Source organism: Ochotona princeps, chromosome 12 (assembly GCF_030435755.1).
Source record: "Ochotona princeps isolate mOchPri1 chromosome 12, mOchPri1.hap1, whole genome shotgun sequence".
Classification (NCBI taxonomy): Eukaryota; Metazoa; Chordata; class Mammalia; order Lagomorpha; family Ochotonidae; genus Ochotona; species Ochotona princeps.
This window is the reverse complement of record NC_080843.1, coordinates 55,682,809-55,697,302: the sequence shown is the minus strand read 5'-3', so window position 1 is coordinate 55,697,302 and position 14,494 is coordinate 55,682,809. Positions and strand designations below refer to the sequence as shown.

Below are 14,494 nucleotides of genomic sequence, written 5' to 3'. Positions count from 1 at the left end.
GACCCAGCCCTAGCCATTGTGGCCATTAGAGAAGTGAATTAACAGTTGGAAGATTCTCTGTCTCTCCATTTCTGTCTCTTTAGCTCTGCCATTCAAATAAATATTTGAATTTTAAGCAGTAATTTTTCAATGCACACAGTAGATTATCTTTTTTGTTAAGATTTATTTATTTATGTATTTGAAAGGTAGAGCTACAGAGAGCTCTTTCATCACTGCTTCACTTTCTAAGTGGCTTCAACAGCTGGGGTAGGGCCAGGTTGAAACCAGCAGGAGCTTCATCTAGGTTTCTCATGTGGGCCTGGGGGCCTAACCATTTGGGCCATCTTCCACCAGCTTTCCAGGCATATTAGCAAAAAGCTGACTGGATACAGAGTAGCTGTGACTTGTATGGAATGCTAACATCACAAGAAGCAGCTTAACACACTGCACCATAAAACTAGAATCAAGAAGTCAAGTACAGCAAGCTTGCTGATTCATTCTTTCAATAACATTTAAAGACTACCTACTAGGTATATGGCAGTGATCTTGAAATTAAATGGGTTGTAATTTAAGTCCCAGCCTCTTCTTGACATGAGGCCCTTTTTATGAGTTTTGAAAACTAAGGCAAACTGGGGCCCGGCGGCGTGGCCTAGCAGCTAAAGTCCTCGCCTTGAACGCCCCAGGATCCCATATGGGCGCCGGTTCTAATCCCGGCAGCTCCACTTCCCATCCAGCTCCCTGCTTGTGGCCTGGGAGAGCGGTCCAGGACGACCCAAAGCTTTGGGACCCTGCACCCGCGTGGGAGACCTGGAAGAGGTTCCTGGTTCCCGGCTTCGGATCGACGCTTACCGGCCCGTTGCGGTCACTTGGGGAGTGAATCATTGGACGGAAGATCTTCCTCTCTGTCTCTCCTCTCTGTATATCTGACTTTATAATAAAATAAATAAATCTTTGAAAAAAAAAGAAAAAGGAAAAAAGAAAGAAAAAGAAGACTAAGGCAAAGTATCTGTTGTTAGACAAACTATTCATGATCCTTGAAGCTATATATTGGACAAACGCTAATAAGGGCAGCTTTAACAATAAAACTATTGCCATCTCCACTCCTGCACCCAAATAATTCTCAAGAGTTTTTGAATAATATCAACATAAACAGAAATGGTTACTTTCCCATTTTATAATAATAAGTCGTGCACTGAGAAGATAACGTATGATGATATCTATGTGATTACAATTTAGTTAAATAGCCTTGCTAGGCACAAGAGTGGACACCATGCAGATAAATGTATACATTAAAATTAGACAGCACTTAAAGGAGATTTAATAATTCACCCAAATGCCTCTGCAAATAAAAAAAACCAAAACCCCATTTGCGCAATTGTTGAAATATGGCAGATAATGATGCGTTCATGTTTAATATTGCTAATAAATTTGGAAGTTCACATTTTATGGATAAACATTTTCTTGAAATGCAGTCTAGGAGGACAGACTGTTAAATTTAAGTACTTTATAAATGAGAATTATAGATAGCGATACTGGCAGTGCTCTGTCAAGAACCATCTACCAGCTTACCTGCATTCCTTCAAGTACTTAGCAATAGTTTTCGTATTTCACTTTTATGTGCAACCAAATTGCATACAATTCGGGGGGAAAAATTAGCCTGCTAACAGACTAATGATGATAGTAAATATTGTGCTTCTCCTTGTTGACTTAAACTACATTCTTATAATAATACAGAAAAAATATTCTGCTAAATCTAGCTTATTATATTGAAATATTTTGCCTATAAAATTTATGTATGAAAATACCCAAGTGTCTTATAAGATTTTCTCTTTGACACACACACACACACACACACACACACACACTATACTGAAAAGACCAGGCAAACTGAAATCTAAGTTATTTGTATTCATTGAAAAAAATTTAAGTCTCATCAATATTTCCATCTGTATAAGCTCTCGTGTGATAGCATATAGCTCAGTATACCTTAAGAATTCATCCCTCTTTTGGTGAGTCTTATCTGATAGTTCAGGGAAAATTTGATAAGTGAATTAATAGCTTATAAATAATATTCTAGGATTCATCTTAAAATAACAAAACATATATGTTGCAATGAAAATTGTGCCATGTTTAATTACTACACAAAAGTCTGGTTTTGGGGATTTTCATTTGTTTCTTTTTAACTGATTGCCAGGATTGGAATGTATGATTTTCTGAATTTTACTTTGTTTCATTGCTGGACTCTATGCCTTATGTTTTTCCTTCCCCATCAAGATTCCAGAAGCTTATTTTATTAGAGATCCCCATACATTCCTTCTTACAAAGGACTTTATTCAGGTATATGTGTTGTGTTTAGTATTAAGAATGTTCTTTGGTCTATAGCTGCATGCATGAGCTTACAAGTTAGCATTTCCACATTTAACTCCAGCTTCTGAAATAATAGTGAACTTGGTTAACTGAAGCATGGTGGAAAGAAAAGTAAAGCTTGTCTACAAATACTAACACTTGGATGAATCTGCACCCTGAAAAAAGAGCACCTGGTGGTGTTTCTGGACTTTTTTCATGGCTGACTTGGAATACACTTGCATTGTCAAGGAGTGTGTTGACCTCTGTCTTTGATGCATATGGATTGTGACAGTCCCCCCTTCCCCTGCAGGCCATGGAGGGACAGATACAGAGCTTTGGACAGACGCCATCTCAGTTGCTTATTGAGCCACATCCGCCTCGGAGCTCTGCCATGCACCTGGTAAGACAAAACAGCATGTGAAGGATTTTTCCTTTCCTTTGTACTTAACTAGAGAGCAAATGAAATAATGATTTTAGCAGCATTTAAAAAGACTTCTTGATTTACCGATTAACTCCTCAGCCCAAGTATACACCAATACCCCAGGAGAAATAAGAGAAAGCGATATAATTCCTGCTTTCAAGTCCCACATCAGCTAGCCCAATTTTGGATTCACAGAAATAGCCATCTTCTCGGTGTCTGCCTGTGCAGAAAACCATTCATGCCCGCTAAAGCATGCAAACTCATGCTCAACCAAAATCTCATCAGATGTGTGGATTTCCATGAAAAACATAAATGCAGTATCATATTGCCAAAATCAGTGTTTTGAGACTAGGTAGGACAGGGAGAATGTTCGTTTTAAGAAATGGGGAAATTACAAAGTTACATTATGGTCACTGCAGAGAGGCTGTTCAAATTTGGTTAAGAGTAAAGAGCCTGGGAACCAGACTTGAACTGATGCTTTCTCTGCCATAAACTGGCATTGCCGTGGGCAAGGTATTAAACTTCTCTGTGTTAGGAGTAAACTAGTATGTACCAGAGATCATTAATGACTCAATGCTAAACTAGCAACTGCCATATAGTAAGTTAGCTTATATCTCTATCAGTAGCCACCTGTGTAAACCTTTATTCCCATTTTGCAATGGGAACAGTCATGTGTCAGATGTTTTTTACTTTGATCTGAATTTTGAAAGTCAATTTTTATATTAGAAATCCATTTTTAAGTTTCTCAATGAATACAGAAAATTTTCTTCTTTATCTGATTTGAAGAAGATAAGAAATAACCTGGAATTTATTTTGTCAAACTGTGATTTTTTTTTACTGTTGTTTTTTTTTTTTACTTTTTGGTGAAAAATAAAAATGCTTGTAAGAATCTGCTAAATAAATTGCAGCTTCATCCATTTTTCTAGATTATTAGGCAACAAGTATTCTGATTTTGCAATAAAGAGCTCTAGAATACAACCCATAATATATGCGTAAATGAATATATACACTGTAATTTTTGTCCCTTTCATTGATTTAGCAAATGGTTTTTTAACAAATTTCTATTGAACTCTTCAGTGTGTCAGATACCACACTGTCTTGGAGGTACAGTACAGACAGGAGCATCCTCTCTGCCTTCAAAGACTCGATGGTCAGATCCCTGGGAAATGTCTAAACACTGCACTTGTTTTAAAACATCTGTCCCTCCTGTCTCAACCAGAGAGTTTTAAACCCCATTAATAATGTTTGTCAATTGTGAATTCTTTTCACTGAAGCTGATGCTCCTGTGCGGCAGAAGACAGGTTTGCACCCAGCACCGCTGTTCCCACGCAAGCTCATCCACAGTACAGACTTGGGGATGTGGCTTGCACGCTGAAGCCTGAAGATGAAGCATTTTAATAAACTGTCCAGGAGAATATCTGCAACACTTTATTTTATGAAATTGCTTGGCAGAAGCGTTTTATTCCCATGTTAGTTTCCCTGCTCAATAATAATAATAGTAGTAATAATAATATTTATCCTGGAAAACTGCCCAGTCACAATCTGTTGCTTTCCTAGGGGAAATTGTTTGAGACCAAATTGACATGAAGCTGCTCATAAAGCAAAATCTAAGCTAAGTTCATGGAGCAGTCAATTCACCTATACACGAAACAATTACAAAATGTTTGTGAAGTCCACATAATGTTCATTTTAAGCATCGCTATTTTCTGTCTTTATATAGAAGTATTTATAGTGTTTTTACAGTACTGATAGTATTTATGGTCTATCAAGACATATGCTAGGTGTTTGAGAAATAAAGCTTGAAAAAGAAAAAAATGCTTGCCCTGAGGAAGCTGCCATTGTGGGAGGGAGAGCAACAACATCAGTCCTCCTGCAATCTGTCAGTGCTGCATTGTCGTGACCATTGCATTCTAGTTGTTGAGATCTTAGTGTAGCTGTGATTCCAGATTAACTGTGATCCAGATAAAGGTGAAAGTGTCGATCAGTTCACTTTGTATCTCATGCAGACAGTGCCAGTCACTGATTTGATTAATTCTTCCATCAGTCTAGTTGTTTACCTAGAATAATTAGTTTCTGTCACATAGATGCATCTGTAGGCTTTCATTTTGCATCTGGGCAATATATAAAATGGAGGCTGATGAGTGATAATCCAGCGACCTTTGTCAGTGACTGCAGAGTCGTTTCTTCCCCTGTGCCACCCTCCAATAAAAACCTGTAAAAAAAATGCCTGTTTCTGGCAGGTACTTGCCAGTAGGAAGTTCAGAATGTGTTGTCTTTGTGCTGTGTATGTGCCAGCCTTATGTGTGCTAACCTCACTCCCCGGACCTCTCACTAACTGTGATATCTCTTGTTTTCTTCTGTCCCCTTCTCTTTCTACTCAATAGTGTTTCCTTCCACAGAGTCCACTCATGTTTAAAGACCAGATGCAACAGGACGTGATCATGGTGCTGAAGTTTCCATCAAATTCTCCAGTAACCCATGTGGCTGCGAACACCCTGCCCCACCTGACCATCCCTGCAGTGGTCACAGTGACCTGCAGCCGACTGTTCGCAGTGAACAGGTGGCACAACACAGTAGGTATGTGCACCTGACCTAGCCACTCACTGAAGATTTCTTAAAGCTACAATTGATTTAAGATAAGAAAAACTGTAATGGAGTAGCACGGGCATGCGTTTGCCCCAACAGTTAAGAAACAAGTTAACATTTCCCCATCTCAGAGTGTGTGTAGGTTCCTTTCCTGGCTCTAGCTCTAGTTCCGTGTCGATGCAAACCACTAGCATGCAGCAATGATCGCACAACTGAGTTCCTGCTGCCCATGTGGGAAACTTAGATAGAATTCCCAAAACCTGGCTGTGGCCCCAGCCCAGACCCACCCATTTCATGCTTTTAGGGAATGAGCAAACACATGGTAGGACATGCTCACTCTATTCTGCTTAAAAAAATAAAAATAAAAACAAACAAAAAACAGGCATAGTATAGCCTGTATGCCACATTACCTACCAAAACCGGAAGAGTAAATGCAAAACCTTAAATGACTCTTTCTTACTGCTGTTAGTTATTAGTCCTCCCCGAATACTTTGCTTCATAATTCAATACTCAGTATTTGATCAATTGAAGCAAGGCCTCTAACTCACTTCTATCCCAATCCTCCACCAAAACACCCTTAAGTCTTACCCCATATTAAACAAAAGTGGATGTAAATCTGTATTTTCTGGGTGGTAGCCCCAAATCTTCTTGGTTCACTAACCTTTATTTAGCAAATATTCAGATGGCTGTCATGTGTCCAGTATTCCTGTGCACATGGAATACAGCCAGAAACAAGACTAGCACCACCTCTATCCTGTGGAGCTTTAAGACTTTGAGAAAAGACAAACCCAGATTAGTCAGTGATTGCATATACATTTTCTCCAAATCCGATTCTGAAAGTTCCAGCCAGTACATCTTGAAGTGATAAAATGCTGTTGCAGAAATTTAGACATGTTGATACTTGCTTAGCCAGGTCAGATGTGGATGTGATCAAATGATTTACTTGGTTCGTTGTATCACTTAAGATCTCCCTGGAAGCCCCAGGATTTCCACTGTCTCCAGGAGGAAATAGATGAGCCCTGCTGAGTTAACCTGAATCTTTCTATGTTGCTGACTTCTGCTTTGCCCTGAAAATGCAGTGATTTATATCAAAGCTTTGTTTCTGACAAGTTCATGTGTATACCTATTTTATGGTTATTGATGATATCATCAACATGAGGTAGCACGTCTTCCATTCAGTCAGAAATATGCAGTAAACGTCTTGGAGGAAAATATGATTTAGTTATTCACAGAAGTTTTAGCCTTTAAAAGTGGTTGGTATTGAGAGAAAGTTATGAATGACTAAATTTTCCTTTAAAATTGTTCAAAAGTATTATGTATTCTGTGACCACTTGTCAAAAACATGTAATAAACTTAGTCAAACCCAAAATATTAACTCCCTGAATGTAGCTTTTATGGAGATTAATATTTTAGGTGCCCATTTTATACTGGTCACATGTTGAAATAAAGTCCATTAGATGGCAAGAGACCTGTTTTCTTTCATCCCTGCCCTGAAGAAACCTGTGTTTGTGATATCCCTGTTTGGTGACAGACTTTTTCTTTGAATCTAGACTCATTGATTTCCCGGTGGCCTTAGCGTTTTGTTTGGCTCAAGAAATGTCAGAATCTTTTTACTAATCAGCTTTTTGTCAATACAGTTAAATACCTGAAACAGTCAACTTATGATGGGAGACATTTATTTTGACTTACAGTTGTGTATATTCATAATCCAAGACTGAGTGGCCCTATTGGTTTAGTCTCTGGCAAGGACATTCTTTCCAAAGCATGAAGAACATCACCTGGCAGGAAGAAGTTTGTCTACGTCTCTGCAGTGTCTTACAAAGCAACTAGGATTTAATCATGGGGGTTTCACCTAAAGACTTAATCCAGTCCAGTGCCTTACCAAATGCCCCAGCTCCAAATGATTGGATTGTTTCCACGCTCAGAACCATTAACCTGTAATTTTAGCATTTAAATGTTTGTATAAGTTTGGGAGACAAATCATGTATGATGCATACCAGTCTTCTATTTTATTAAAGTGTTGCTTATTAGGATAAGAACAACAAATTTTGCATGTTTCTATAGCTTAAATACAAACATGAAGTCCCATTTGTGATGACATTTATACTGCTTATGAAGGTATATTGTATGACAATTATTCTTAAAATGATTCACCACATAATTTTAAGAAAAGATGTGTGAGTCAGTCTTGTGGCACAGTTGGTTAAGCTACTTCTTGCAATGTTTGCATCCCATATCAGCATGCAGGTTCAAGTCCTGGCCACTCTGTTTCTGATCCAGCTCCCTACTAATGCAACGGGGAAAGTTTTAGAAGACAACTTAAGTATTTGGGCCCCTACCACTTTCATGGGAAGTCCAGGTGGAATTCCTGACTCCTGACCCAGCCCCAGCCTTTGTGGCCTGTGAGGAGTGAAATAATAAATCAAAGATCTCTTTCTCTCCATCTTTGACCGTGTGTGTGTGTGTGTTTGTCCCCTTCAAATAAATCTTTTTTTAAAAGATTCACATGATTATCATAAAGCAATACTCCTTAGAAAATTTCACCTTCCTAAGAATTTAATAGCAATGTTTCTTATTTTTTAAATCTTTAGGTCTGAGAGGAGCTCCAGGATACTCATTGGATCAAGCCCATCATCTTCCAATTGAAATGGATCCATTAATTGGTATGTTAACACATAAAAATAAATTTTGAAGAAAACTGTTAGCATATTCTTGTATGGTTATTTTTCACAAGAATGTTTGAATAAAATTTTATGCCACAAAATTAAGTTACAAACAATACCAAATTACCTTCAAGGAGCTGTACAGATCATAATATGCCATCAAGAATTTTTTGGAATTAAAGCAATTACTTATGGAAATTTCTTGGCTTTTTATACAATTAGTTAAGTTGATTATAAACAACACAAATAAGTCTGAACTGTCCTTTCTTTCATTACAAAATACTCTTTAATAACTCTATTGTTTAACATACAAGGACGTAAGTATTACTAAAAGAGACTAATACTGAAGAATGTGTTTTCCGTAAGTGTCTGTTGAATAGGACTAAACATTTTTGGAACTTAAGATATCGCATGACTTTCAAACTCTTTAGATGTTACTCTTTAGCAAATATTTAAATATCTGTAAATAGCACATGCACACACATATAAGCCATAGGAACTAAGGCATATCCTTAATCTTTGTCAGCCTCTCAGCTTCATATCTGTGCAGTGGCTTGGAATAATTCGTGTCCTCCCTGTCTAGTGAGTTATTTGGAAAATTAGAGAAAATGTTACGAAAAATTATTCTCAAAAATTCAAGTTGTGGTGTTTACTCTTAAACTGTTTTATCCATTGATATTTTCAGAAATAAGAAACAGCTATTTCAGTTCATTACAGGATGTTCCTATTCCAAATGCCATTTACATGTCTGTGGGAAGATGCAATGTTTAGGACCAGGCATATTTTTAGGGTTTTGTCTAGTTTTTTCTCCTTCCAGCAGACATTGACAGTGAAGTATGTGGCTAGTGTGTAATCATGGAAAAATTAACATTTGTGTTCTAATGAATCCAGGATCATTATATAGTTTCCAAATGGCCCTGGAGTTTAGGTTTTCCTTTGCCTTCGTGCCTTTTAAAAATGTTTTTCTGTAATTTTTATTTAAGTTCTTCCTAGCCCAGTAGCTATCTTTATAGTGCTAGTAAATATCACAGACAGTAGCACTTAGATTTAGCTGGTGTTAGAGAGTGGTGGCAGCGACCTTGTGCATTTTCTGTTTAAGGATTCAGCCCGAGGATTGCTGCTGAAAGGACGGCATAGCACAAGGGACAGGCTGGCATCCAGACAGGCACTGGGGAAATCAGATTGTGTCTGAGTTCCTGCCTTATTCAGATCGAATCCCAATGCTCTACATGGGTGCTTGCCTGTCTCTTTCCTCCCCAATCTCTCTCCTATCTTTTCTTTTAAGTCTTCCCCTACCAGCCCGTTTTGGAAAGACCTTCTGTTGATTGGCCTGAAGCACCCTGTGACTGTCCACAGAACAACCGCTGGCTCATATCTCTCCTCTCTGTTTTTAACATGAATTAAAAATGACATTGGAAAATGGCAGATGTTGGCAGATGTTACTTTTATATGTCATACTTTTTAAATCTGTCATCTAGTTCTTGCAGGATACTGATGAACTTGCGCATAGTGAACATTTGTAGAATTAACTGTGTTTATATGCTGTGTTTTAAATCCATTTTCTTAAACTTTTGCCCTTTATTGTGGAGGAAGTACTTAAGTGTCTGGCATGCTGTTTAAATATGAAATATGGTTCATAAATAGTCACTGCTACTAAAGAAATTCATATTCCTCAAGGGAAAATGTTAGACTCCTGACAACTTTGGAGCTTTAAAACTATTTCTAAATAAATGAAACATAAAAGTGCTTATTACTTTTCTTCTATAAGTGCTTGGTGAAACTCTTGTGGACTCTTCCTTCAGTTCTTTTTTTCTGTGTGTTTTCAGCCAACAATTCCGGTGTGAATAAACGGCAGATCACAGATCTTGTGGACCAGAGCATACAGATCAATGCACATTGTTTTGTGGTCACAGCCGATAATCGTTATATTCTTATCTGTGGATTCTGGGACAAGAGCTTCAGAGTATATTCTACAGAAACAGGTAATTCACATTGCAAAATATCTTGTTCTCTCCAAAATAACTGTGATTTACAATCAGAGCTTACTATGAAATCTTAATATTGCAGGCTTTCTCATCATTTGCCAATATGATTGGTCAAGATTGAAATTAGATGTTTACACTATAAGTAAAGTTTACTCAATCCTAGCTTGACCCCTTAGTTCTTAGAAAAAAAGGAACTGTTGTCTCCCTTCCCAAATTCATAGGTAGGAAAAGGTGTTAACCCTTTCTTGAGTATATCCAAAACCTAAAGACAAAAAGCCTAACTTTATTCAAGACTTTTCCTTTAAAAATCCCTTATGACGTTCTTGTTCTGATTTTTAGAAGCATTGCAGGCATGCACCTATAACTAGAATTGAATTATTTAATAAGTTTTTGACTCTCTAGTTTTTCTTTTAGCAAACTTGGCAAAATGAAATTCAGCATATTGCCATGTACAAAAAAAAGAAATGAAGCCTGTCCTTTCTGTGTTTCAGGGAAATTGACTCAAATCGTATTTGGCCACTGGGATGTGGTCACTTGTCTGGCCAGGTCCGAGTCCTACATCGGCGGAGACTGCTACATCGTGTCTGGGTCCCGAGATGCCACGCTGCTTCTCTGGTACTGGAGTGGGCGACACCACATCATAGGAGACAACCCCAATAGCAGTGAGTGTTTGTCCAGAGTTATCCTACAATTATTCTTACTTTTCAGAGTATTTTTCATATTTGATTTTCTAGTAATTTTTCCTTGAGGCTATACATATTTTAAAATAAGAAGTCTTAAGAGCCTGAAATCTGAGTTCAAAGTTCTCCTCCTGGGAGACTCCCACATCTCCTCAGCAGCTGTCCACAATCTCCGAGTGTCCCTGTCCTTCAGTATCGCTTCGTCCATTAAACCTCATATGACTTCTTTCAATGGAATGTCACTTTTTTCTATAAATTAAGATTTTGTTTGTACCTCAGGATGTTTACTGCTTACTACTACGTAGCATAGCAAGATTCACTGTTTATTCGCTTACAAAATCATGAGTATGCCCTTCAGGGTAGGCACTGAGAATACAAAAACTCAACAAGACTTCATTTCCTTGCTGGAGGTCATTCTATATGTGTTTTGTGTTCAGCAGAGTTGCCTAAAATGTCCTGCAGCACAAATAAGTGGAGAGCGCCCATAGTCATGACACTATCTTGGCAAACACTACGTATGTCTGCCTTTCCACATAAGCTCTGAAAACCCGACAAAAATAAACCTGTTGGCCTTCACAAACCAGTCTCTTTTCTTTTTGCTCAGGCAAGAGCACTTAGTAATCCCTGGAATTGTTGTGAGTAAACAGTGGGGTAACTCGAAAGTGCTTTCCTTTCTATCCCAAGCTTCCAGTGGCGTGTGGGGACACATACGATGTTTTCAATAAATATTGTTAGATGACTTACATAGATAAGAAATTGCCTAGAAATCATACTGCTTGTTATTAACGATCTTCAGTAGTTAAAGTGCATTCATTCCTTGTAAATTACAGCCTGGTTTCTATAAAGTGTACTTTAGAGAAAAGTGCCTCAACCAGAAGTATTGCAGTATATCTCATACATCAGTCACAACTTCAGTGACGCTCCAGAATAAACAGAAAAATTAGTTTGGGTAACACTTCAGATATAGTGCAGGTAAGAATTTCCCGATAACCTAGTGAATCTGCAATTGAAATTTTGTTAATAGCGACTAAGAAAGACACAAGATGCCCTGTTACCACTGCGTGACTGGAGACTACTGTTGCTGGTCACCTGCAACCCATGACACATCTAGACTGGAAACTGAACTGTATCTTCCCTTCAACCCCATTCCCTCCCCCAGCTATTACTCAATTTCACAGGAATACTGCAAAAAACTGGAAGTGGCTTTTGATGTTCCATTAGAAACAAAGGTCCCATCATGGTGGAGGAGGAAAAATGAATATATGAATATATATATATGTATATATATATTTTTAAATAGCATAGAAAAGTAGTAGAAGATTAAAGTAGATGACCAATTGTTATTATGAAGTTTTCTTCTTGTTGCCCATAGCTAGATTTAATAGTAGATAAACTAAAAGTGTGTTGGGAATTACTGGATGTATCTTGGCAGAGACACTGAGCAAAAGAAAGGTACATATAAGTCTGTACATATAAGTCTCAGCCTTAAATTGTGAATTATGTAATATCAACTTGAGGGAAAGTATTCATTACTGCATGATTTCCAGCCAGGTCAAACAGTTAGTTAAAAATACTACATTATTGGCAGCTGTCCTACTCTAAATTCTGGTAAGTGAACTTCCTTATTGACTCATTTAGAGGCATGTAACTGAAAATTACTCATTTTCAGGCGAGTTCTAGTTTGTCATGTATACACACAGGTACATGTGTGTGTTGAAGACATCTGACCTACCTCTAATGGTGTTACTATTCTCAAGCATGGCACATTAGCATATATACTTTATCTAAATGTACTTTCTTGTATTTTGAAATCTTCTTTATTTCCACGGTAATTTAAGCATTCTTTTAAAAAGGTTTAATTAAAGAACAGATCTTTATAGTCCCCTTCACATATACTTACAAAAATCAAATGTTAATGATAGAAAAAAATGTATAACAGAAGAGCTTTAAAACCAACTAATTAGCAATTTCAAAATGATGCTAAGAAAGTGTGTTAATTTTGTTTACAAATTAGGGATATAGTTCTTGAAAGCTTAAATTTCATAGCATAGACAGAATATTTTACTTAATACACCGAAATGAGTTAAAATTTCTTTTAAGATTCATTTTTTTTAATTGAAAAGTCAGATTTACAGAGAGAAGAATAGACAGAGAGAAAGATCTTCCATACGCTGGTTCACTCTCTAACTGGCCACAACAGCAAGAGCTGAGCCAATCCCAAGACAGGAGCCAAGAGCTTCTTCCACTTCTCCTACTCAGGTGCAGGGTCCCAAGGCCTTTGGGCTGTCCTCCACTGCTTTCCAGTCCACAAGCAGGGAGCAGGAAGGGAAGTGGAGCAGCCAGCGTATGAACTGGTGCCCATATAGGGATCCTGGTGCATGCAAGTTGTTCGCACCAGGCCCAGTGAGTTAAAATTTTAAATTGTTTAACTATAGCAATTACCTATTAGCTGCTTTATTTTCTAAAAATCTTTAAAATCAAAACATGATTAACTATCAGTTGATAATATTTAAATAACTGAGACTCCATAGAAAAACAGCTAAATAAATACAAAATACTCACATTAAATCTTTTTTTTAAATTATTTTTTAATAATCTTACTTAGTTGATTAGGGAACAAAGTGTCAAGGGCTACAGGGTGAAAGTGGGTAATACCATTGTTTCCACATCAATATCATTTTTCCCTGTATCTGGGGTCAGGGAAAAAAACAAAGGGAAAAACCCCACCCAACCTCCCACCCATCCCAGATCCCCAACGGGAGGCAAGCTCTGAGGGTCCTGCTCATACAGTTTTGATAGTTCATCAGTTCTGGATTGCTGCCAATCTCTCAGTTCCAATCGCAATGAACCCTATTCAGAATCCACTGGCTGACAGTCTCTTCATGGTTGGGGTTCTAATATCAGCAGTTCAGTTGGAGGGATCTCCAAAGAAACTTCATCTGAGATGATCCCAGGCCTGATTCTTGCGCGAATTTGCTAGTACAGAGTCCGACACCATCCGTCACACCAATCAGCTTATGCTCATGCTGGTCGTTGGGATTGCTGGGTTCATTCTGTTTCCAGCCCTGTCTTCCTCGTGAAGCAACGGGTGTTGTAGTCCAGTTCGATCCTGCCCACTTCATACTCGGTCCTCACGCAAACTGGTTGGAGCTGCAGCCTAGTTGGGGCGACTCCTCATGACCCCCCCCCCGGTTCTGCCCCCTACCTTGGTTCCCATGCTTGCCAGTACACACCGCAGGCTTGTCAAGTCTGTCCCACATCCTGTTTAGCTCTCGCACGTGTCGATGGGCATTGAAGCCCAGCTCAACCCAACCAACCTACTATCCAGCCCACACACCTACTAGCAGGTGCCCTTCTGTCCAGCCACCCCTGCCCCTGTCCTGGTGTTCGTGCTGTCCAATGAGAGTGGTAGCCCCGAAGGAGGTGCCCACTATTTCCCTTCTAAGCCACACTCACTCCTGGATTATGCACTCTCCAGGTAGTTCTGGCATTTGACTTGACAGAATCAGCTCCAAGTGCCAGCCTCTGCCAGCTAGTACTGCGGCTAGCCCAACCAACCCTCACCCACTCTAGTTTTTGCTTGCACCAGTCGGAACAGTCAGCCCACCGTGGCCCTTCCCTTATCTAGCCCACATGAGGCCCACAGGTGTAACAGCCTTGCCTATTCTGATCTGCCCGCATCCCGACTCACGCTTTCCAATGGAAGTAGTTGTCCAGCGGGGGAGCCCACATTCCCCTGTCAGCTTTGCCTCCTCCCCCTGATTATCACATGTGCTGTTTGGGCACTGCAACCACATCTGGTATGGCTCATCTCACCTTGGCATTCCTTATTGT

At 38.8% G+C, this 14,494-nt stretch overlaps 1 protein-coding gene across 8 annotated transcripts in view; it reads left to right on the top strand.

Annotated features, from left to right (window-relative positions):
- NBEA (neurobeachin) overlaps nucleotides 1-14,494 on the top strand; it is a 582,506-nt gene that overhangs the window by 545,362 nt on the left and 22,650 nt on the right. For 5 of the 8 annotated variants that reach the window (XM_058670863.1, XM_058670859.1, XM_058670860.1 and 2 more), the window contains 6 exons: nucleotides 2,254-2,316; nucleotides 2,636-2,725; nucleotides 5,131-5,323; nucleotides 7,924-7,995; nucleotides 9,822-9,977; nucleotides 10,472-10,642. In XM_058670863.1, coding sequence (XP_058526846.1) covers nucleotides 2,254-2,316; nucleotides 2,636-2,725; nucleotides 5,131-5,323; nucleotides 7,924-7,995; nucleotides 9,822-9,977; nucleotides 10,472-10,642 — 745 coding nt within the window. The remainder of the gene's footprint in view (nucleotides 1-2,253; nucleotides 2,317-2,635; nucleotides 2,726-5,130; nucleotides 5,324-7,923; nucleotides 7,996-9,821; nucleotides 9,978-10,471; nucleotides 10,643-14,494) is intronic. The other 3 variants (XM_058670864.1, XM_058670862.1, XM_058670861.1) reach the window with 1 other exon arrangement.